Source organism: Sarcophilus harrisii, chromosome 5 (genome assembly GCF_902635505.1).
Source record: "Sarcophilus harrisii chromosome 5, mSarHar1.11, whole genome shotgun sequence".
Classification (NCBI taxonomy): domain Eukaryota; kingdom Metazoa; phylum Chordata; class Mammalia; order Dasyuromorphia; family Dasyuridae; genus Sarcophilus; species Sarcophilus harrisii.
Genome location: NC_045430.1, coordinates 17,640,161 through 17,665,751, shown reverse-complemented (window position 1 = coordinate 17,665,751; position 25,591 = coordinate 17,640,161). Strand labels below are relative to the sequence as shown.

At 38.3% G+C, this 25,591-nt stretch overlaps 1 protein-coding gene across 1 annotated transcript in view; it reads right to left on the bottom strand.

The window, feature by feature from the left end:
* LARGE1 (LARGE xylosyl- and glucuronyltransferase 1) overlaps positions 1-25,591 on the bottom strand; it is a 566,453-nt gene that overhangs the window by 109,058 nt on the left and 431,804 nt on the right. The window contains exon 7 of the mRNA XM_003771101.4: positions 22,112-22,216. Within this exon, the coding sequence (XP_003771149.1) occupies positions 22,112-22,216 (105 nt within the window). The remainder of the gene's footprint in view (positions 1-22,111; positions 22,217-25,591) is intronic.

The window sequence follows — 25,591 nt, the reverse complement described above, 5'->3', positions numbered from 1 at the left end:
CAGCCAACAGGCCAGAGAGAAAATAGTTTGGTGACCCTCATCAATCATCTTTGCATAATTTATAGAATTAGTAAGGCTGGCTCTTTGAAGCAACAGCCTGGCCTGCCCTTTCTCTTGCCTACTAACTTGCCTGCTGTTCTATGGCGAACAGAGAATTAAGGAGGGAGGTGGAGTCAAGCTGTATTATCCCTTCAAGGAACATCATATTTAACAGGGGGTGGGGGGCTGAAATGTCACTGCTCAAAATAATTTCCCACTCTGAGTTAAATGAAGGGGAAAAAAAAACCCTTACAGGTAGGCAATTATCCCAGCTGGCTCTTAATAATAATGACAAGCCAAGAGGTTAATAGTTGGGTGGACCTAGAGATGAAAGGGGAAAAAATTACCACCTTCTATATAATGACTGTGTGTGTATATGTGTGTGTATGTGTGTGTGTGTGTAAAGTGACAGGTGACAAATGAACCCACTGGTTCCCGGCAACCTCCTCTTTTTATCGAAGACCTTTAAGATACAATTATAAAGCTCTTAGAATCAGAGAAAGAGAAGGTCAGACAGACTATAAGAAGGCATCAGGTTCAACCCTCTGCCTCCAGGCAGGTCTGAGTCTAACATACTGATGAGAAATGAAGCTTCTACTCTTCCACGAACTCATTCTTCTGATTCCCTTTTTCCATGTCTGCTACCTTGACACCCTGGAGACACCACTCTGATATACTGTTGGTGATTCTCTTCTTGGGAGCACCATTCTGGGAAGGGGAACTTAGCTATATTTTACCTTTCTGTTTCTCTCCATCTTCTTCTCCCACTTCCCCATTTTCTTCCCTTTCTTCCTCTCTTTCCCTCCCATTTTTCTTTCTCTCTTCACCTCTCTTACTATCTCCTTTTCTAACTCCCTCTCACTCTCCCACATCTTCCTCTCCTTCCCCCATCTTCCTTTACTCTTCCTCTCCAAATTTCCTTTCTTCACCTCTATGTCTCTTCCCATTCCTTCTTCCTTCCCCAAATCGTCCTTTCCCTCTCTCTTTCTCCTTCACCTCCCTCTTCCTCTATTTCCATTCCACTTTTGTCTCTTCACCTTTTCCACTATCTCCTTCCATTCCCTCTCTTTCCTCCTCACCTATCTCTTCCTTGGTTTTCCTCCCATTTTCTCTCTCACCCTGTCTCTATCTCCTTTTACTCCCTCTCGCTTCCCCATCTCTCTCTCTCTTCCTCCTTACAACTTCATTTCCCTCTCTTTCCCCATCCTCCATCTCTTCCTCTCTTTCCATCCCATTTTCCTTTCCCTCTCTTCACTTCTCCCTCTTTTCCTTCCCCTCAACATCTCTCACACCCCCTGCCCTCCCAACTCAGATCTGTTTTAGGAAACAAACATAACAACTTATTTCCCTCTTTGGGGGCTGAGAGAAGGAGAATCCATGGATGTGGGAATCAGCCAGCTTGGCAAACACGTTACCTGGCAGAGCACCAGGTTCCTCATCTGTAAATAAGGGAGTTGGACTGGATGATTTCAGAGGTCCTTTCTTTCTCTAACAGAGGATTCTTGTATCATGGTCCCCTTTGCCAGTCAATCTGATAAAGTCTGTGGAATCTCGGTATTTATTTTTTTAATGTATAAGATTAAAAAAAACATAAAATCATAAAGGAATCCAATTATAGTATTGTTGTCAATTTTTTAAAAATAAGTTCACACTATGCCCAGAGGGGTATCAAACTGTGTATACCCCAGATCCAGGATCTGTATTTGGGATACAGATCCAGTAGAGACAGGGAAAATTTGGGAACACAAGGTTTTACAACAGTGAAAGTTGAAAATTATCCATGCATATGTCTTAAGAATAAAAAGCTTTAATTTAAAAAAAATACTCTCAAAGACAAAAAAGTTATGATCCGTGAAGTTTTGTGGATGTCCACTTATGGCTCTCTGCTACCCCCGTAGGACCCTGACTTCTGCCCTTGCATGATGGGAGGAAGCTAATTTTCTTTTCATTCAAGAATTTAAAAAGAATCTCCTTATGGGAGGTTTAAGATTCAGAAGGAATTTATCTACAATGAACAAGGGACTCCAAATGTCAAATGGAAATGGAGTGGGTCTGGGATGATGGGTATATGAGTAGGGAAGATCATAAATAGCCTAGACTCTGTGAACTATTTTTTTAAACTTTCTAGCATTTAAATTTTTTAATAGCTTTTATTTCAAAATACATACAGAGATAGCTTTCAGCATTCACCCTTGCAAAACTTTGTATTTCCAATTTTTCTCCTTCCATTCCTCCACTCTCTCCCCCAGTCTGCAAGTGATCCAATATATTTTAAATTACAATTTTCCTCCCTGCCTGCCACCCTCTCTCCAAGATGGCAAGTTATCTAATATATGTTAAACAAGTGCAATTTTTCCATATATTTCCACAATTATCATGTTGCACAAGAAAAATCAGATCAAAAAGAAAAAAATGAAAAAGAAAACAAAATGCAAGCAAACAACAACAAAAGAATTAAAATACTATGTTGTGACGTAGACTCAGTTCCCACAATCTTCTTTCTGGGTGTAGATGGCTCTTTCCATCACAAAACCATTGGAACTGACCTGAATCATCTCGCTGTTGAAAAGAGACACATCCCTCAGAATTGATCATCATATAATCTTGTTTTTGTCATGCATGATGATCTCCTGGTCTTGCTCATTTTACTCAGCATCAGTTTATGTAAGTCTCTCCAGGCCTTTCTGAAATCATCCTGCTGGTAGTTTCTTACAGAACAATAATATTCCATAACATTCATGTACTATAACTTATTCAGCCATTCTCCAACTGCTGGGCATTCACTCAGTTTCCAATTTCTTGCCACTATGAAAAGGGTCGCCACAAACATTCTTGCACATACAGGTCCCTTTCCCTTCTTTAAAATCTTTTTTTCTTTTTCTTTCAATCTTTTCCAATGGGTTCCATGTTCTCATTTTGTGATCAAAACTTAAATGCTTCAGCTTTAGTATTTGATCTTCCATTGCATAGCCTGAACTAATTTAAGTATTGACTGATTTGATCTCCTTGCTGTCCAAGGGACTCTCAAAAGTCTTCTGCAGAACACAATGTAAAAACATTGATTCTATGACACTCAGCTTTCCTTTTAGTCCAACTTTCATAACCATACATTGCTACTGGAAAAACCATAACTTTGACCTTTGTTTGCAAGGTGATATCTTTGCTTTTTAGTGCGCTGTCTAGATTTGCATAGCTTTCATTCAAAGGAGCATATACTGTCTTTTTAATTTCATGGCTGCAGTCACCATCTGCAGTGATCTTTGAGCCTAAGAGTATAAAATCTGACACTACTTCCATTTCTTCTCCCTCTGTTTGCCAGAAAGCAATGGGACCAGTTGCCAAGATCTTAGTTTTTTAATGTTAAGCTTGAAGCCAACTTTATATTCTCCTCTTTCGCTCTCACAAGAGGTTCTTAATTCCTCTTCACTTTCTGCCATTAACTTGGCATCATCTGCATATATGAGATTGCTAATATTTCTCCTGGCAAACATAATTCCCACTTTAATCCATCCAGCTTTGCATTTCACATTATGTACTCTGTACATAAGTTAAATAAATAAAGCTACAATATAACCACATTCTTTTTCCATATTTCTATGTTCAGTTCTCACTGTTTCTTCTTGGCTTGTAAATAGGTTACTCAGGAGATAAACAAGATGATCTGGTACTCCTATTTCTTTCAGAAGTTGCCACATTTTGTTGACATCCATATAGTGAAAGGTTTTTCGGAAACTCTTATTCTTTCTCCATAATCCAGTGAATGTTGGCAATTTGGTCTCTAGTTCTTCTGCCTCTTTGGAAACTAGCTTGCTCTTCTGTTAATTCTCAGTTTATATAGTGCTGAAACCTAGCCTGCAGAATCTTAAGTATAGCCTTGCTGGCATATGGAATGAATGCACTTGTTCAGTAATTTGAACATTTTTTTTCCATTTTCTTTTTTTAGAATTGAGATGTAAACTGATCTTTTCCCATCCAGTGGACACTTTAGTATTTTCCAAATTGGCTGCCATACTGAGTGCCTCACTTTAATAGCATTATCTTTTAGAGTTCTAAAATCTCAGAGGGAATTTCATCACCTCCACTAGCTTTATTGTTAGCAATGCTTCTTAAGATGCACGTGACTTCATTCTCTAGGATGTCTGGAACCTGAAATGTAAGTTCTATAGATCAAAGAACAGATGGAAAGATTAAGCATTGGCATTTTGGATGTCAGAGAACTGAAATGGATAAGAAGGAAACATTTATTAAGCACTTACTATGTGCAAAGGACTGTGCTAAGAGCTCAGGATAGAATTAGAAAGTCTCCATCCTCTTTGGGGAGGCAAAAAAAAAAAAAACAACAAAAAAAAAAACAAGGAAAGTTTCAGCTACAAGTCAGGAAGAATGGTTTTTAGAATTTAAAGTGATTTTCACTGCTAAAATCACATAATTTGCTGATAATGAAACATTTGACAATGCAATGGATTTCAGTGGCAAGTAGATCAGTAAAAATACATCAGCTCAAAAGTACATAGAGAAGTAAAGCATAAGAAGTCGGAGAAATACAAAGGAACCAGATTGTAAAGGGTTTTAAATGGCCCAAAGAGGATTTTACATTTGATCTTTGAGGACAAAGGGAGCCACTAGAGTTTTTAGAGGAGGATAGATGGCATGGTCAGACATATGTTTAAAGGGGAAAAAATCCCTTTTATAGATAAGGGGAGTTTAGATTGATATGAGAAGATACTTGATGCAAGGAGACAAAAGGCTGATAAAATAGTTCAGATTAAGGGGTTTAGAATCTGTACTGTATTGACCATTTGAATGGGAACCATAGTTTTAGAGCTAGATTATGTTTTGCAGACCACTGAGTCTAATCTAATTTTATAAAGGAGAAGCTGAGGTATATCAGGGGAAAGTGAGATAGCTCACAAATATCTGAGGTGAGACTTGAATTTAAGTCTTGTAGACTCCAGGTCTAGCGAGTAATCCACTACACCAAATTGCCTTTCAAGAGTATTCTTGGACTCCTTATTGGATCACTTGGGTATTCCAGAAAGTTACTGATGAGAGCCAATAGCCATGGCATAATATAGCTATTTTCTCATAGAATTATGTGTGTTTGAGCAAATGTTAAATCTTTTAAGAAATGATTTAAACTGAGGAACAGGTCATTTGTTGTAGCCCTACCTTAGCAATTGCAGAAGCCAACGTGTCATTTTGAAGAGTCAAACCTTACTCATCTGTTATTGTCAAATGTCAACTATGCCATAAAACTATCTAAAGAAATTGGGAGTTATAGAAATGGGACCAATTATCGGAGAAAAGTGGATTTCAATAGGGATATAGTGAAAGACCACAAACTGAGAGTTGGAAGAGACATGAGAGACCATTGAGACCTGCCATTTCTTCATTTTACAGATATTTTGTGTGCTGTATTCCCCAATTAAAGTGTCAGCTCTTTATAAGACATGAAAGTATCTTTCTAATTGGTTATATGTGAATCCCCAGAACTTAGCATATTGACTGGCACATAGTTGACTTGATGGTTGATGAGAAATCTGAGAACTAAAGAGCTTAAATGATCTGCCCAAAGTTATTTGGGTACTTCTCAACAGGTCTGTAATTCAAGCCCCATGGTAGAGTAACACAGTGCTGGAAAGTCATGTTGTTCTTGTTCAGTCATTTCGGACACGTCCTACTCTTTATGATCCCATTTAGGATTTTTTTGGGCAAAGATACTAGAGTAGTCTGTCATTTCTTTCTTTGCTCATTTTATAGTTGAGGAAACTGAGGCAGAGTTAAGTGACTTGATCAGAGTCAAACAGCTAAAGCTGAACTTGAACTCAATGTCATTTTGCGGTCCCCCTTCTCAGAAGAATCATAGAATCATAGATTTAGCGCTAGAAGGGATTGAGAGCTCACCAATCTCCTAATTTTACAGATAAGAAATCTGAAGCTCAGACATATCAAAATCACAATGGCAGTGATGGCATCCTGGGCCATTGCCAGTCATCTTGCCCTTTGTTTTGCCAATGGATTCTGATGTCTCTGAAGGAAAAAGCAAGTTTTGCCTCACTCAGATCTAATTCATGCACAAGGTGGAGGGAGGAGACAGAGAGACAGAGATAGAGAGAGAGACAGACACAGAAAGAGGGAGGGAGGGAGGAAAGGGAGGAAGGAGGGAGGGAGGGAAGGAAGGAGGGAGAGAGGGAGAGAGAGAGAGAGAGAGAAAGAGAGAGAGACAGACACAGACAGAAAGATAAGAGCAGAGAAATGATTGATAGATAGATAAATGCATGGATAGATAGATAGATAGATAGATAGATAGACGGAAAGACTGAAATGTAAAGTGGACAGAATTGTGCCTTTCAGAATAAAGGACCACAATAGTTAGTGGCTGGACATAGGTTCATTTTGTTAAATTCAAATGAAATGCTAATGGGATTTGTCCTTGGTGAAAGCACAGATTATGCATATGGTAATCAGTGTTAAGTCTTGCTCCTCTCCCTCTCCCCATTGTTTTTTTTTAATCAAAAGATCTATGTCTTTACTGGAGTGCCTAACCCTTCCATTTATGCAGGTCACAAAAAGCTTTTCTGTAAATAAGTGCTTTCATAAGTTCCAATGGCCAAAATATTCATCACTTGGTATCTAATCTTCTAATGTTATTCCTTTATGAATTTAGCGAGGCAGATTCTTGGACAATAGAAATGGAATCTGTCCCTAGTCTTGAAATCAAAGCCTTGCTACCTTGCCAGAGCTAGACAGAATCATAGGACTTAAAGCTAAATGAGATTTCAGAGAATATCAAGCAAAATGTCTACATCTTATAAATGGGGAAACTGAGGAAAAGAAAGATGGACTGACTTGCCCAAGATCCAAGTAAGAAATAGAATTCTAATTTAAAGCTAAACCACTGATTCTAAAGCTGTTGCCCTTTCTACTACACTGTCCTGCTCCAAGATCTTCTGGCACAGACTTTGAGAGCCTGGGCCAACCTCAGCACCATGATAAATCAGTCACTCACTTAACAAGCATTTATTAAGCCTTTACAATATGCCAGGCACTGTACTTAGAGCTGGAATACAAAGGAATACAAAAAGAAAGTCTTTCACATCAAAGATCCTACATGCTAATATAAACTGGAGTAATACTTTAATGGAGGATGCTCACTATCAAAAAAAGCCCCCATCCCCCAATGTCTCTCTGTTTATCTATCTGTCTATCCTGTCTATCTATCCTATCTGTCTGTTTATCTATCAACCCTGTCTTTCTGTCTTGTCTGTCTGTCTCTATCTATTGGATGATGTTCTAGTGGCAGAGTAGAGAGTTGTGGGAATCTCCTTTTGATCAGAGGCACAGGTTCAATGTGAAAGAATTCATGAACTTGAAATATTAATGCAAAAAGGAAGTTTTGTCGGCTCTGCAGAAGTCAGCTTTGATAGGAGACTGACTTCCTCAGTGCTAAGGTCCTAGCAGAGAAGTAACAAAAGGTTTTTTGCTGAGAAGAGGGTCTCTTCACAGCGGGCAGGAGTCCTGACAGGTAACTATGCCAAAGACAGGTTCCTTGATAAGACATTGTCCTGCTTTGGACATTCTGTAAAGAAATGAGTTTAAAATTGCCCTTTAATAGGAAATCTGAGTCTGAAGTTACCAGTTGAAAAGAAAGCCAATGTCCACAGCCTAGATACTTATTAATGCCAGGCCCAGATCTCGCAATTGAATGAAAATCCCTTTGAAGGCTTTAGAGTTTCCTGAATGAGGATGGGACTTCCCAAAGATCAATGGGGGTTGATTTGCCCTTGAATGATACTGCTTATCTCAATCTGGGAGGATGTGCCTTCTTTCTAGACTCTCCCAATCTTCTTTTGCAGATCAAAGGGGGGATAGTTTCAGTGATTATTTTACACAATTTTTACAGAATCCACTCACATCATATCTATGTATCTATCAACTATTTATCATCTCTCTCTCTGTCTTTGTCTGTCTGTCTGTCTGATTTCTCCCACAGATGTCAACACCCCCGGTAGCTCACAATATTTTCAAGAACCCAAACCAGCTTAAAATGTAATCAGAAAATATTTAACAAAGTTAAGAAAAATACAAAAAACACAGACAATTTTAATATTTGGCTTTCTAAGTCAATATGCTGTCAAAAAAAATATATATGTATGGTTTAGTGGCCCCAATTTCTACTTGAGTTCAATACCAGATAGATAGACAGACAAACTGGCTCTAAAATGGACAGGACTCTATTTTTCACAACAAAGAACCATAAGAGGTAAGGCTGGACATGGATTTCTAATCCTTATGGACAGAAGTTATAAACAACGTCACACAATAGGTGGGGAAAGGGGACAGGATCCATCACTACCATGAGCTGCTGTGGCAAATGCATATCTGGGATGTGGTCCCATATCATTGACCTTAGTTGAAGAACCTATCATCATCTAGAGTTTCCTAGAGCTAGTGAATTGCCAGGGCAGCATTCTATATGCTTCTTTTAACACCCTTCTCCCCTGATGAGTTTGGAGGTCCATTCATGGCTAAGTGGTTCGATTTAGCCAGGGGTAAATGGCTAATCACTTAACCTCTCATCTTTGTGTATAAAATAAAAGTATTGGAGAAGATGTTACTATGATTTCTGTCTCCTATAAAATCCCATGATCCCAAGAGTGACATGTCTTCTTCTTCCTGACTCCTGGAATGCCTATTTCCCTCTCATGTTCTAACCCAATGATATTTTGTGATTATTTCTAACCTCCTCGATAATTAATAAATTAAATAAATGCATGCATACATACATACATACATAAATATATACCTTAAAGGTACTTATATTAATCCCTGGAATGGAGAAGGAGAGGGAGTGACAACTCTCTGGTTCTCCTATTCACTGTTGCTAATTAGAGCCTGTTTACATAGATTCTTAGGATATTCCTGCAAAAAGCACACATTCCATGTGTGAGACAGCCTAAAGAAAATCAGGAGATGGCAAAAAATAAAACATCACATTTGTTCAAGACAAATGATGACCAGTTGATGATCATTGCTTTCCACCTGACTTTGGTTTGTGCTCCTCCCCTCCCACCTTCCTTTTTTTTTTTTTTTTTTTTTTCCATTTCAAAGCTAAGAACAGTGACTCAGGGGACAGTGATCTGAGCTTCTGGTCATTCTTTCCCCTGGTCTAATACTAGCTGTGGCCCAGGGGGGTGAAACAATAGCTGGCAGAGTGGATGCTGGTAAATGTTCTGGCTTCCCTCCCTAGCAGGTTTCCTGGCTGAATGCTCTATGGCTAGTCAGTCACACTTGATTTTGCGGTGCCTGTGGCAACAAGTCCCTAATGCATTCGTGTTGGGGCCAGGCTCCCTTATTTTCAGTAAATGAGTCTGTTCCATTTTCACATATTTCCAAATGGATTATGGTTTCCAAGGCCTGAGGCACCTTCTCCTTTGTGTAAGAGACACTGTCCACATGAAAAGCTAAGGCTGCCTCTATTTGATGTTAACTTCACAACAACCTCTTTTTTCTCTTCCCCCTCCCTGCTTCATCTCCCTTTTCCCATATCTTCTTCTCCTCTATTCCCTTCCTCTACATCTTCTTTTTCTCCCCTACTATCTTCCTCCTCTCTTCCTCCTGCTTCTCTTTCTCTCCTCCTTCTTCCCCTATCTTCCTTCTCTGTTTCCCTTTTCTTTCTCCCTTCCTCCACCTAATGTCCTCATCTTTCTCCTCCTCTACTCCATTCCTCCTCCTCCCCAGTTTTTCTTCCCTCCTCCATCTCTTCATTTCTTTTTCTTTTCCCTCCTTTTTCTTCTCCTCCTCTTTCCCTCCTCTTTCTTTTCCTTTTCTTCCCCCTCTTTCTCTCCTTCTATTCCCTTCTCCTTCTTCCTTTCTCTTCCCTCTCTTTACCCCTTTTCTTTTCTTTTTCCTCCTCTTCTCTCCTTCCTCTCCTCTGTTCCTCTACCTCTTCTCCTTTTTCTATTCAGTATCCCCTTCCTCCTCCTCCTCTGCTTCTTCTCTCCCTTCTTGTTGTTATCCTTATCTTTCTCCTCTCCTGATTTTTCTTCTCCTCTTCTTTTCCTCACTTCCTCTACCTCTTCTTTCCTCTTTCTCTTCAGTATTCTCTCCTCATTCTCCTCTACTTCTTCTCTCCCCTCTTGGGGCTATCCTTATCTTTGTCCTTTTCTACTCTCCTTCTTCTATCTTGATTTTTCTTCTTTCCTTGCTTCCTTGCTTCCTTCTGTCCTTTCTTCCCTTGCTCTACCCCTTCTCCTCTTTAACTTTCTCTATCTCTTTCTCCTTCCTTCTCTTCCTTCTCAACTTCCTGATACCAGATCCAGGTATTCCTAGTTTTGGATCTGTCCCATGCTTAAGCAACAATCATTTGTTCATTTCCTTCCCTATGTAAATGTTTGAGACACATCAATTAATGGATAGAGCCAGGAAGACCCAAATTTAAGCCCAAACTCTGAAATACTTTGGTTATATAATCCTTTACCAGCACCTTAAAATCGCTGTGATTTAGGGGACTCTAATGCAGAGGAGGTACCCACCTGCATTGGCAGAAGGAACTCCTTACTAGGGAGTTTCCTATACAAGGGAAAACATAGGTCAGCCCTGACTCTGGTGCCAGAGCCAGAGTCAGAAACCAAGGTAGTAGAAAAAACCTGGGCTGTTGGTGGGTCTGGCTCCAGTTATTAGATAACAGATACTCTCACACCTAAAGAGTGTTTAGACTCATCTAAAGGAGTCTAAAGTCTTGGGGCAGAAACTGGAGTATAAGACAGAAAGGGAAAGCTAAAGGGGTAAGGAAACATGGCATGGAGAAGTTCAGAAAGACTGTGTTTAATGTCAGACTAAGGAGTATATATTTTACCCTAGCTTAGAGGCAATAGGTAGTCATTGAAGGCAAAGTGTCCAGCCTTCCATGGCATCAATTTCCCAATGCCATGGTTCTTTTTAAGAATGAAGGACAAACAATTGTGTCAGGCACTGTGCTAAAACTTGGGGATACAAAAAGATATAAAAAGATAGGCCCTTCCCTCAAGGAACTTATAATTAAATAGAGGAGACAACATGTAAAAAATGCACAAGCAAGCTATACATAGGAGAAAAAGGAAATAATCCAGAGAGAGAAGGAGCTAGAATGAAGAGGGATTAGGGAAGGCTTCTTGTAGAAGATGGACTATTATTTCATACTTAAGGAAGTCAAGGAAGCCAAGAAATAGAAATGAGGAGGGAGAGCAGCCAAAGAAAACATCCAGAGCTGAGAGGTAGAGTGTCTTGTTTGCAGAACAGCCATGAGGGCAATGTCATTGACTCAGAGTACTCATCAGGTAGTAAGGTATATAAGAAGACTGGAAAAGTAGGATGGAGCAAAGTATGATTGGCTTTGACTTCTAAGAATTGTATTAAGCCTGGAGGTGATAAGGAGCTATCCAAAGGAGTGTGTGTGTGTATGAGAGAGAGAGAGAGAGAGAGAGAGAGAGAGAGAGAGAGAGAGAGAGGGAGAGAGAAAGAAAGAGAGATGAATGGGCCTGTAGTTTAGGAAAATCATTTTAGTGGCTAAATGGAGAATGGATTGAAGTGGGAAGAGACTACAGCTATTAGAATAATCCAGGTTTATGGTGAGAAAAGTGTGTCAGAGGGAAGAAAGGGACATATTCAAGAAATGCTGTAAAATTGGAATCAACAGGTCTTGGTAACCCCTTGGATATGGGTTAGGGGTTAATGATAAGCTTTAATAGGAAAGGTGGTAGAAGAAGGGTCTAGGGGGAAGACAATGAGTTCATTTCTGAACATGTTGAGTTAAGATGTCTACTGGACAGTTTGAGATGCCTAAAAATATTTGGAGAGGTAAGATCAGAGGTCACCAGAAAGGTCAAGGCAGGACAGACAGATTTGAGAATCATCACTAGAGATAGTAATTAAATTCATGAACACTAATAAGCTCATCAAGTGAAGTCACACAGAGGAAGAAGAAGAGAGGGCTCAGGACAGAATACCAATAGTTAGAGAGGTGATCTGTCAAGAGTCGGTAAAGGAGACTGAGGAGTGGTCAGAGGTCTGGAAGGAAAACTAGGAGAATAGTGTTCTGAAAATTTAGAAAGTAATAGGAGTATTTAGAGAGTATCAGAGAGTATTAAGGAGAGAGAGTGATTAATAGTGTCAAAGGGTGTAGGAAGGTCATGGGCAATGAGAACTGAGAAAAGACCATTTGGATTTGGCTGCTAAGAGATTTGAACAGGGGTGGAATAAGGCCAGCACTGTGTATTAGGAAGAAGGATTAAAAAATCCAAAGAGACACAGGAAAAGCCAGTGAGTAGGGTCTTGCAGGAGAAGAAAAAGGCAGAGCTCTTTTCAGGATAGGATGAGGTGTTATCTGTCAGACTCTGGAATCTAAAGTGAAATGTACAGGTTTCTTTCTGCCTTTCCCTCCCTACCCCCCATTCAGATTATTCAAGAAAGAAAGATATGGCTAAAAAAAAGTATTTGAATGAGGAAATCTGCTGAGGAATGAATGAAAAGAGACAAAAATCTTAGGGTGCAGCTTAGAAACCTCAGAAATCACCCAGTCAAAGCAGATAAGAGGGGGCTCTTTTTTGAAACATCTACCTTCTTTGGGGCTTTTTCAGAGACACTAAGGAGAAATAGGGTAGGCGGAACACTCTGGAGCCGATGTTTCTGTAAAATGTTCGATAAGGTCGCGTGCCAAGTTTTATTATGGGCCAGGAAAGAGTCATGGTACAATAGTTAAAACAGCTTGTTGGATTGAATAACTTGGCTCCAAGACAAGAAATTAAGAGTAGCAATAATTTTTCTTTTAAAGACCCTTCTAAAGCCAGGAAAGGGATTTAAAAAGGGAGGGAGGAGGGCTAGGAGGAAAGGCCTGTGTGGGTGAGCTCGCTAGCTTATAAAATGAAAGGTTTTTCATGAACACCTTTGAAATTTGAAGAGGTACAGAGGCCCGATTGGGGGGGGGGGGGAACTGGCTGGAATCAGCTTGTTATAAATCTGAATCTGGCTTCTGTTACTATCAGTTGATCTTGAGGAATTATTTCTCTGTATCATATCATTAGTTTGATATATAAAATCAGGGAACTGAATTAGATTTTCTCTAAGGTACATTCTGGCTTGAATCAGTGATCCTGATTCAGTGGAAAAGTGATTCAATGCTTCCTTTGTCATTTAGTAATTGTGTGTCTACAGGGAAATAACCTGACTTCTTTTTTAAAAAAATTCAAAACTTTTAAAACTATTTTATTTTTCCAAATACAAGCAAAGATAATTTTCAACATTCATCTCTGCAAAACCTTATGTTCCAATTTTTTCTCCTTCTTTCCCCCTTTCCCCCTTCCCCAAGAAAGCAAGCAATGCCATATAAGTTAAACATGAATCACTTGACATCTTGACCTCAATGTCCTCATGTAAAAAATAAAGGGATTGGACTAGATGCCCTTAAAGATCCCTTTTATCACTAAATTTTGTGATTCATAAATTATGTGTCTCCTTCCTCCCCTACTCCTGAAATGACTATCTTTCTCTCATGTAACCTAGTGGGATCAAATTAAAATAGAAACTGGAGTCCCTAAACCCTATAGAAGGATTCCTGTTGCCACATATTGAAAGAGAAAACCATATATTAATATTATGTTCTATTGTGTTTTTTTATTTATGTTGTTAAATGTTTGTTAAACATTTCCCAATTAGATTTTAATCTGCTTCAAGGTGGCAGTGTGTTTGATACCTCTGGTCTGACTCACTAATGGTAATAAAGGCCAATGGTTTTCACTCTGAACATTTCCAACAAACAGCAACATGGCGCATTAAAAAGAACATTGAATTTGAATTTGGAATACCTGACTTCAAGCCATGGCAGTGATATTTACCAGTCCAGGGGCCTTGGACAATTGACATCACTCTTCTGAACCTCAGTTTCTATATCAACACCATAGGGATAATCACTTTGTTGGGTTATAGTAAAGATTAAATGCAACTATATATATATACGTAAATGAAAAATATTTTGTGAATGGAGGAGATTAAGATTGGTTAGGGATTAGATTGGGCTGCTAAGTGGTGCAATGCATACAATGCTGGCCCTGTAGTCTGGAAGACTCAGCTCAAACCTGGCCTCAGACACTGGGCAAGTCACTTCATCCTGTTTGCCTCAGTTTCCTCATCTGTAAAATGAGCTGGAGAAGGAATTGGCAAACTGCTCCAATATCTTTATCAAGAAAACTTCAAATGGGTCACAAAGAATCAGGCGTGACTGAATATGATGGAATGACAACAAAAACAAGGGATCAGATCTGTGATTTGATTGATAAACTCTTGGTGGAAGAAATTTCTCCACTAATGCAAGTTGACATCTCTTCAGCAACTAATAGTTGTAGAAAGTTGCTGAAAACAGTGAAAGGTTAAGCTTCTGAACCAGGGACACACAGCAGATTTCAGAGGCAGAAATAAAGATCAAATGTTCCTAGTTCCAAGACCAGATCGTCATTCACTATGTCACATTGCTGTGGGTTGCTGGATTGGAAATCAGGAGAACCTGCAATCTAAATCCCTTATTTGATTCTACTCGTGTGAATCTGGGCAAGCCCCTTAGCTTCTCTATACTTTATCTGTCAGGGAGAAAGGCATGGGGGAGGTAGGGGTGGTGTTTAGACTTGATGGTAGTCAAGAGTATTTTTTTTTCTTAATCTGTGATTCTTGGCTCTCACAGAAAGGCTCAGTGATCTACTAGAAAGTGCTTTGAATTTAGAATGGATAAGGAATTAGAATTATTAAATAGAAATTAGAAACTGTGAATGAAGGGATTAGAATTTAGTATCATCATGGATCTGAATCTTGGTGATCTGATGGAGAGATGCTATAAAAATAATGTCTGCAGGGTGAATATCATAGCACTCAATGCTAGTCCAATGTGTTGGTGGTGGGGCTGCTGAGACAAAATCAAAACAGCCTTTGCCTTCAATGAGCTTATAGTCTACTGGGGGGAATGAGAAACAATATGTATAGAATGGACACATACTAAATGAGGGGCTCTGGACAAGTTTTTTTTTTTTAATCTGTTTGCCTTGATTTCTTCATCTGTAAAATGGGGACAATAATAGTATTTATCTCCCAGGATTTTGAGAATTAAATGAAATAATCATTGTCAAGCACTTAGTACAGTGTCAAATACTACTACATATAATATGATATAAATATTATATTTATGTAATATATAAATATCATCATCATCATCATCATCAACAACAATTATTATTGTTATTATATGAAACTGAGGCAAAGGAGAAATGAAAAGATCTCCTTTGGGAATTATGGGTGCTTTGAAGACATTCCCCTGAGCTAAGCCTTGAAGAAAGAGAAGAGAGATTAAATTAGATGATTTCTAAAATACCTCCAAAATGTAAGATGTTTTCATCCTTTGCATTGTCCAGCACATAGTAGATTCTCCATAAATACTCATTAGTAACAGTTCAAATAGCATAATCAAAGCAATTAAGCGTTGAACATGAGAACAGGCTGTGCCAAAGTCTGTGACCTTATCCTCCTGAATCTTACTTCACAGAGTCCTTACCTTTTTCTAAGAATCAATTCCTCTTCCAGGAAGCCTTTTTTCATCCTGTCCTCTATTGTTAGGTCTTTTGCTTTTCCAAATTACTTTAAACACATTTTATTTTTCATCTATTGTGTGCTTCTTGTTTCTTCCCAGTAAAATTTAAGTTCATTGAGGGTGAGGGCTGTTCATTTTGTTTCTGTATCATTGACGCCCATCACAAGGTCTGGCCCTTTCTCCAAATGATAAATGGTCAAAGGATATGAACAGACAATTTTCAGATCAAGAAATTGAAACCATTTCTAGTCTTATGAAAAGATGCTCTAAATCACTATTGGTCAGAGAAAAGCAAATTAAGACAATTCTGAGATACCACTACATACCTCTCAGAATGGCTAAATTGTCAGGAAAAGATAATGACATATGTAAAGTCACTATAAAATTGCTTGTCTTATCTAGAAGGGGAGAGGGTGAAAGGAAGAGAATTTAGAACCCAACATTTAAATAAAACTTTGTTAATTTTTTATGTAAAAAAAGATAATGACGAATGTTGGAGAGGAGGTGGGAAAACTCGGGTCCTAATACATTGTTAGTGGAATTGTGAACAGATCAAACCATTCTGGAGAGCAGTTTGGAAGTATGCCCAAAGGGCTATCTAACTGTGTATACCCTTTGACATAGCAGTGTTACTACTGGGCTTACAACCCAAAGAGATTAAGATCTCTTAAGGAGGGAAAGGGACCCACATTTGCAAAAATGTTTGTGGCAGCCCTTTTTGTAGTAGCAAGAAACTGGAAACTGAATGGATGCCCATCAGTTGGAGAATGGCTGAATAAGTTATAGTATATGAATGTTATGGAATGTTATTGTTGTAAGAAACAACAGGATGATTTCAGAAAGGCCTGGAGAGACTTACATGAACTGATGCTAAGTGAAATGAGCAGAATCAGGAGATCATTATATATGGCAACAAGAAGATGGTCAATGCTGATGGACATGGCTCTCGTCAACAATCAGGTGATTCAGGCCAGTTCCAAAGACCTTGTGATGAAGAGAGCCATCTACCCCCCAGAGAGAGGATTGTGGGAACTGAGTATGGATCACAACATAATATTTTCACTCTTTTTGTTGTTGTTTGCTTGCATTTTATTTTTTCTCATTTTTTTCCTTTTTGATTTGATTTTTCCTGTGCAGCAAGATAATTGTAGAAATATGTATGCATATATTGGATTTAACACATATTTTTACCATGTTTACCATGTTTAACATATATTGGATTACATGACATTATATTGTCATCTGAGGGGGATGGGGTTAGGGTTAATTGGAATACAAGGTTTTTTTAAGGGTCAGTCTTGAAAAATTATCCTTGCATATGTTTTGAAAATTAAAAAAAAAAACTTTAATAAAAAAGATAAAAAAAACGAGGTCTGGCACATGGTAGGTACTAAATCATTACTTACTAACATTTCTCTCATATGACATATGTCAGTATGGCATGAACAATGATAAAAGGATAGACTATAATATCCTGTGCAATAAAGGGTATCTGAACTCTAGGATCTTGGAGTTTATTCTTGGTTTGAGGTTAGGAAGGGGAGTGAGTAAGAGATGGAGTGATCTAGGGTTCATGATATCTTGAAAATCACCTAATCTGGGTGTTCTTAGCTTTTTTTGGTGTGTATCCTGCATCTTTTGGCAATATGGTAAAGCTTAGGACTCTACCTCAGAATCATGTTTTTAAGTGGATGAAATAAATATATTAGACTGTAAGTGAAACTACCCTATTGATTTCTTTAAGTTCATGGGTTCCGAGTTGAAAAGCCTGTTCTTGTCCAATCCACTTATATTAAAGATGAGGAAACTGGGCCAATGAGATTAAGTCATTTGTCTATGGTCATAGAACTGAGATTTGAATCTAGGTCTCATCTCAGGATTCCAAATTTTGGACTAGCTCTCATAAACCCATTTTGGATTTTCTTGGCAAAGATACTGTAGTCATTTGCCATTTCCTTCTCCAGATCATTTTTTAAACAGATGAGTAAACTGAGGCAAATAGGGATAAGTGATTTTCCCAGGGTCAAACATCTAGTAAGTATCTGAGGCTGAATTTGAACTTGTGAAGATGAGTCTTCATGATTCTAGGACTAGTGCTCTGTACATTATGGCACTACCTAGTTATTAACTTTCTTAATAATAATAATATCAGTTAACATTGATACAGCACTTAGTATGTGCCAGACTCTCTGCTAAGTGCTTCATAAATATTACCTTCTGAGGTAGGTGCTACTGTTACCCCAACCCCCATTTTTATTTATCACTGGATTTTCTCTCTTGCAGGAATGCAAGCAGATTTTTCCAGACAAGCCAGTAATAACACTCTACTCTACAATATAAGTAAAGTTTTGGAGACCCTTAATCTGAGTTAGTCCAGAGGATGACACTCCTGGTGACTTGATTTTTGCCTAGATGATCTGAGTCATCTACCTTTTCTCATTCCTCTAGTGTCAAAAATGGAGTCTGCAGTAATCCAAATTCAGACTGCTTTTTCATGTAATATAAGATGCACAAAAATTAAACACTTTAATGACCAATAGTTTTGCTAGTAAGTATCTGAGATTGCAGTTGACTGAGGTTTTTTTCTGATTCCAGACCCAGTACTTTAACCACTTCATTACTTCTCTTGGCTTCATCTGCCATGATATGGGTATTCTGGCTAATTCTGCCCAAGAATGCTTAATTGGCAGTTATTCTTTACTTAGCCCAGTGGTTTAGGCCAAGATAGAATTAAGTTAGGAATGACTTGACTGGAAATGAATTTGTTGGGATGATCTGATTCTTCTCTTTGTCTTCCAAGTTCACCCAAGAAGGAAGTAAGAAAAGTTAAGGCTCAAAGCATGACAAGAGGGAGGTGAGTTGGACCTCTCTATGAGCTCAGACAGCAATGGCAAGGGAAGGTCATGTCATCTATGAAGGCAAATGCCATTTTCTACCAGGGCTTCACTATGCTCATCATCCAGAAGAAAGCATAAACATGCAAAATCCCAGTCAGCTCTTTTTGTGTATCCCAGTTTTGTAGCAGCAGACAGGGAGAGGCAATGTAATAGAATAGATAAGACAGGGGATTCAGAGCTAGAGAGCCTGTGGGCTAATTGTGGCTCTTGTACTTACAACTAAGTATTCTTTGGTAAGCAGTACTCTTTCCTTGGGCTTCAATATTTCTCCTCTGCAAAAAAGAGGGATACGCTACATTGGGAGTTCTCGAAACTGAGGTCCATGCACATATTTATTAGAAAAAAATTGAGAACTGTATTTTAGTATAGTTGGTCTTTTTTGTAATCCTGTGTATTTGATTTGATATTTTTAAATATATGATTTAGAGAAGTGCCCTATTAGGTTCTCCAGTCTGAAGGTCCTTGTTGACTTCTAAGGAATTCTGCTGGCAATCTTATAGTTTGGTAGTTGTGTCTGGGGGACTCTTGTCAATCATATCCTATTCTCTCATTATTGAATGTTATATTCCAACCAAATAACATGATCAGAGTAGCAGAGAGCATTGAATTTAGACACATGACCAGGGTTCAAATTTTAGCTCTGCTACAAGGGATCACCTTGAACAAACTGAGAATCTCAGTTTCCTCTTCTGTAAAATGCAGGCACTACTTAAGGTCTTTTTCAAGTGCTAAAGCCCAAGATCATAAAATAATAGCAGTGCACATTAATGTCAGGCTTTATGGTTTCCAAAGCATTTGGTATACATTATTTCACTCGATTCCCAGAATGACCCTGACAGGTAGGTAATAATAACAATAACTTATTTACATGGCCCTTTGAAAGCCATCATGAAAGCTATTCCCCAATAGATAAGCAGTCAAAGGATATGAATACACAATTCTCAACAGAATTGCAGACTATTAGAAGACACTGGAAAGATTGCTTCAAATCATCATTAATGAGATAAATACAAACTGAAACAACCTGAGGTTTCACCTCATGCATAGGAAACTGGCAAAGGTTGCAAAGGATGGGATGTGGAAAGGTAGGTACACAAAAGAATTGTTGATGGGTGAAATGGTCCCTCCATTCCAAGAAGCAATTTGGAATTACGTGAGGAAAGTGATTCCAAGTACCAACCTTTGTCCCAAAGATTTCCCTCACCAGGGATGCACTTCATAGAGGTCAAAGCTAAAATAAAAGGCCCTGAATATAACAAATTGTTTTTATCAGCACTTTCCATGGTGGCAAAGAACTAGAAGTTAATTAGATACCCATAGATTAGGGAATGGCCACATAAACTGGGATACACAAATGTAGTAGAATATTATACATCACAGCACATCCTCTCATGATTAAATCTCACATTTTGCTAGAATAAAATGTTCTGGGCAGCGTAGAAAGTACCAGATTTAGAGAGAAAGATTCTCCTTCAAGAAATGAAGAATATCATAAGTACTGAGACACATGGGAAGTTGTACATACACATAAACACATATGTATCCCTTTAAGGTTACAAAACATTTCACATACATTTTAGTTGATTCATGTAGCCACTCTCTGAAATCAGTTCTGTAATTATTGTTTTCTCTACTTGTACTTGAAGAAATTGAGATTTAATGGGAATTAAGTGACTTGTCTAAAGTCATGCAAATGGTACAACAGTAGAAATAGGTCATGAAAGTGTCTTGGAACTCCACATCTGGTTTTCTCTCCACTATAACCAAACCCCTCTGTTGACATCCCTTGTAGACAAGGAGGAAGTCATGTGGTTAGACTTTGCAGGTGACTGAGGTGTTTCTGCAGAATATGAAGAATAATTTCCAAACTGTCCATGAAAATCTACAGCCCAGGCTGTCTCATCTTGAGAAGTCCAGCCCTATTCTTTTCTCTAATAACAAATCCCCTTCATCAAACCCAATCCCTTTCGAGGCAGCATAAATCCCTTTGTAATGACTACTCAGTGTCACCGGGTTATTCAAATGGACACATCACTTTAAAAAGAGCTTCTGCCATGTGCTCTGCCCGTTTGTTATCGGTAGAGAGGGAAGTAACTCAGGCACAATGGCATATCAAGTGTACAGCAGAGGTAATTTAGATGCAGGGGTATGTGCCTTTGTCTCCCACCTGGTACCTTCCTTGCATTTTCCTCCCACCGAGGGAGGGAAGGGTGTCTCATCAGATACAATAAATTGCCACTTACACAGCATCCTTTTCCACCTCCTGGTGAACTGAATTGATGCCCCAATTTTTTTTTGGTTTTGTTTTAAGAGGACAGCTCTGACCCCAATGCTGTTGTCCTGGAGGCAAGGCAGTATATCTTTATCTGACATTTTCTGCTACTATTGCTGCTGAAGAAAGAAAATAAATGTTTCTTCTAAGGTTCATTCTAGGTTTCCCTCCCTAACAAAAGGTGGGTGCCTCCTGCTTTATGAAAACAGTTCATTTCAGGAAAAAGAGAAAAACAAGCAAAAAAAAAATAACTAAGGGAATAAATTTGCTTTAAAAAGGAATTACAGAAATCCCTTTAAATGGATATCACTCTTAATATGATTTGCCTGAGATAGATATAATTAGCACACAATTTTTCAGAAATAAAACAGGCCCATAGCACTGTAGCATTAGAACTGGAAGGGACCTTAGAAACCCACCCATTTGATAAATTAGGAACCATAGGTAGAAGGTTAAGCTACTTGCTCAAGATCACATGGTTATTATGTACTAAAATTGGTATATGGATTCAAGTCTTCCTGCCTTCCAACTATGTGGTTCTAGCTACTCTTCCATGTGACCAACCTAACTCATTCAGTACAGTGAGATAAACTCATATACTTCTGGACAAAAGCATGAAGTACATGCATTCAACTTGAAGATGAATCTGGCTCTGGTTTTTTTTCTGACTCACATCATGTTGTAATCTCATCTACCAAAGAGGAGCAAATTTGCCATCTAGAGTGTCATGTACGCCTGCCCTTTCTTGGGTGAATTCAGAATGCCTATTGGAAGAATGGAAAAATCAAGGGCTGAATAGGGGCTGAGGTTCAGAATCCAAAGTAGAGTCTGTCATCAATCATCCATTTCAATTCATTCTAATCCAACATGCATTTATTCAGCACCTACTATGAACAAGGTATTGTATTTTCTAATAGTGATATATAAGAATCATAAAATCATGGCTATAAAGCTAAATCTATGACACAATAATCACATAAAGTCTCTTTCTCTTTCTTTCTCAGTTTTTTTTTTAAATCTGGAAAATAAAGTGGTTCACCTAGATGGTCTATAATACTCCCTTTACCTTTAATTATATAATTCAATGACACTATAAAGCTTCTTTTGCCTCTGGGCTTCAATTTTTTTCAGAAGTAAAAAATGAAACAGTTGGAATAGACAATTTTGAATGTCCAAGTTAGCTTCAAATTCAATAACAGTGTCTGGACTGCAGGATCATGATACAAAGAGATGCAAAATAAACTTTTAAGACATGGCCTCATGCACTGTGAATATCTTGAGAATCTTGGGGCCTACCTGTGTTGTAGCCCCTCCCAAGGGCAGGCCACGGTCGGTGATTTTTCCATAGGTTTCCCAAGTACCAATCACTCTGGTTCTCCACCAAGCCCAAAACCTGTTGACCTATATAAGTAAGAAGAATGGAAAAATATTAGCAAAGGAGAGACTAGGAAAATAATTATTATTTTCCTAGTAATAATAACAATAATAACAAATATATCAGGTAGTAGAAGGATAGCCAGTTTCAGTGTCAGGAAAACCTGGATTTAAATCCAACCTATGAAACCTATAGGCAGTTAGGTGGCACAGGGTAGAGTGGATAGAGTAACTGATTTGGAGACAGGAGGACCTGAGTTTAAATATGGCCTCAGATACGTAATAGCTATGTGACCCTGAGCAAGTCACTTAACCCTATTTACCTCAATTCTTTCATCTTTAAACTGAAAAGGAAATGGCAAATTACTCCAGTATCTTTGCCAAGAAACTTTCAAAAGGGTCAGTCACACAAAGAGTAAATGACCCAACAACAAAAACAAATCTTATTCTCTGTGTGAGTCATGATTGAGTATATCACATCGTTTCTGAAGCTAAAGGCTATTCTTTATAACTTTAAGATGTGGAGAAGGGGTCACATGGCAGACTTCCTCATTTGATGAAATTACAGGTGCAGACCACACAACAACAACAAGCAACACTAGCTCAATCTCATCAAGTGTTTTGAAATTACAAAGTCCCCCCCCCCCCTATCTCATTTTCATAAACCATGACAATCTTCGGACAGTGAGATGAGATCTTAATGTGTAACAATTATAGGGTCCATTTCTGTGACAATTTGCAGTTTTGCTTTTTTTATTTCCCTGAGGCAGGGAAAGCAAGTATCTTATCAGCATTTAGAGACAAGGAAACTAAGGGTTATAGAAAGGAAGAGACTTCTTCATGACTGCGAGAAATGTCATTATACATTGTAGAAAAAGCAATAGGATGGGAGTGATGGGATCACCAGATCATAAATTCAGAGAGGAAAGAAGATGAGAGATCCTAGTCAAGGTCCTTAATTATACAGATGAGGGAAATGAAGACCAGGAGGTCTGATCATAAAAATGTGTCACATGATAGATCCAAATCCATATTGGCATTGGTTCCATTGTTCAGTCATTTTCCTTTGTGTTCAACTCTTCATGACCCAATATGGGGTTTTCTTGGCAAAGATACAAGAGTAGTTCCATTTTCTTCTCATTTTAAAGATGAAGAAACTGAACTATGTTAAGTGACTTTCCAAGGGTCTCATAGGTAGAAAATGTCTGAGGCCAGATTTGAACTCAGTAAAAAGAATTTCTGGTTATAGACTGGGTGCTCTATGTACTATGGCACCCTCTAGCTGCCTCTGGTTAGAGGACCAGGATGTGAATCTCATTTCTCATGCTTATTATCTAGAGGTAAGTCACTTTACTCTCAAAGCCTCAGTTTCCCCATTCTTAAAAAAATAAATTATTTCTATCTAAGGTCTTTTAAAATCCCTAATTCATGATATTATGTACTCCAAACCATCTCTTGACATGAAGTTAACATCTTTTTTTTTATGCTATATATCCTCAAATACATACCTATTCTTCTACAATCTAAGATAACCATCTCCTCCAGGACCCAGAAGGTTACCATAACAGTGTCCATTTGTTGATTCAATAATTATTCAATAATACTATATGTAAAACACTGTGCTATGTGATTGACATACAAAGACAAACAAGACATAGTAATATCCTTCAAGAAACTTGTACTCAAATTGGGAAGAAATAACAAGAATAAAGATAAGTAAATGTACTGTGCTTATGAAGTAACTTGGGTGGGAAGAGAGAGGACAGATTGAAGTCATCATGACAATATTTGTATGGAAAGTGACCTGGGGAGAAGCATTGAAAGGAGTTCAGTCTTTCAAGAGATGAAGGTGAGGTGGAACAACATTAAAGGCATGATGGACTGTCTGTATAAAAGCAGAGATGGGAGATAGAATGACTTGTATGGGTCTAGTAAACAGAACTAGGAATAGAGTTGAAACAGGTCTAGAAAGGTAACTTGAAGCCTTACTATGAGTGGTTGGCTCTGTGATAAGAAGAATTTGTCTTTTATCACAAAAGCTATATAAAGCCCCTCAAAATTCTTAAACAAGAGTGACAGCCCCGTGCTTCAAGAATATAAAGTTTATTAACTGGTTGGTAGATGGATTGGAATGAAGACAGTCATAATTCTGGGAGACAAATTAGGAAGATGTTACAATGATCCATGCTATAAGTGATGGAGACCTTGATTGAGATTGTGACTGTGCAGATGGAGAGAAGGGGTGGATGGGTAAGATGCAGAAGAGGGAGATTTAATAAGTCACTAAATAAATATGGGTATAGGATTAAGGGTGAGGCAAAAACTTGAAGATGACTCCAAAGTTATAAACCTAAACGATTATAAAGATGGTGCAACTGAGAAGATGAAGAAAAGAATTCTACAAATAGGGAAGATTAGAAAGCACAGGGAAGGAGCTGGGAGCAATCTGAAGTCCTAGATCCAATGAATGCAAATGAAACAGTGCCATCCTTCCACCTTTATCCTGGAATACTATACCATGTGATATAGCATCTCTTCAGCTCAATGACAGCTCAGTGAAATGATGGTGTGTGAGGTTGGTATAATTTATTTGATCAATTTATTGAGCCTGGAGCTAAATTATTATCCCAGCACAAATGCATAAATTAGAGGTGCAGAAAGAAAATACGCCATCCATTGTATCATTTTATCTGATCACTTTCATAAGCTTTCTCTCCCTGCCCCCCACCATCTCTCTGTTCCTCTTACTCTCATTCCTTCTTTCCCCTTCTCCTTCTGTCTTTTTATTTTTGTCTCTGTCTCTTTCCCTTTCTCTGAATCTCTCCTTCCCTTCTCTTTCTTAAACACACACACACACACACACAGCAACACATACATATACTCATACTCCAAACCAATTACAATGTGAAACAACCCAATGGGTGACCAAAAATTTCCAAATGGAGTGGATTAACAACTATTTCAAGTACAAAAAGACTAAGCTGTCTTTCTAGGAAAGCTGCAACCAGCTCTAGAGAGATGATCTTGGTAGATCCAATTTACATATCCCATCTAAGTATACAATTGTAGATTTAGCGTTAGAAATGATCTTAGAGGCCAATGAATCCCTTTCCTATTGTGCAGCTAAGGAAACCAAGGCATAGAGAAGTTAAGTGATTTCCCAGGCTCATACAACTAGTGAGATTTGAATCTAGATTCGCTTGACTCCAAGTCCAATTGCTAGCACACTAGATGGGATTTGGACCCCCACTTCAGAGAGATCTGGGAAGATTTGTATGAATTAATTCAGAGTGAAGAGGGAAGAATGGGAAAACAATTTATACTGTGATATCAATAGTTTTTAAATGAACAATTACCAAGAAAAAAAACAGAATGAGAAAGACATCCCAAGAAAAAAAGAAT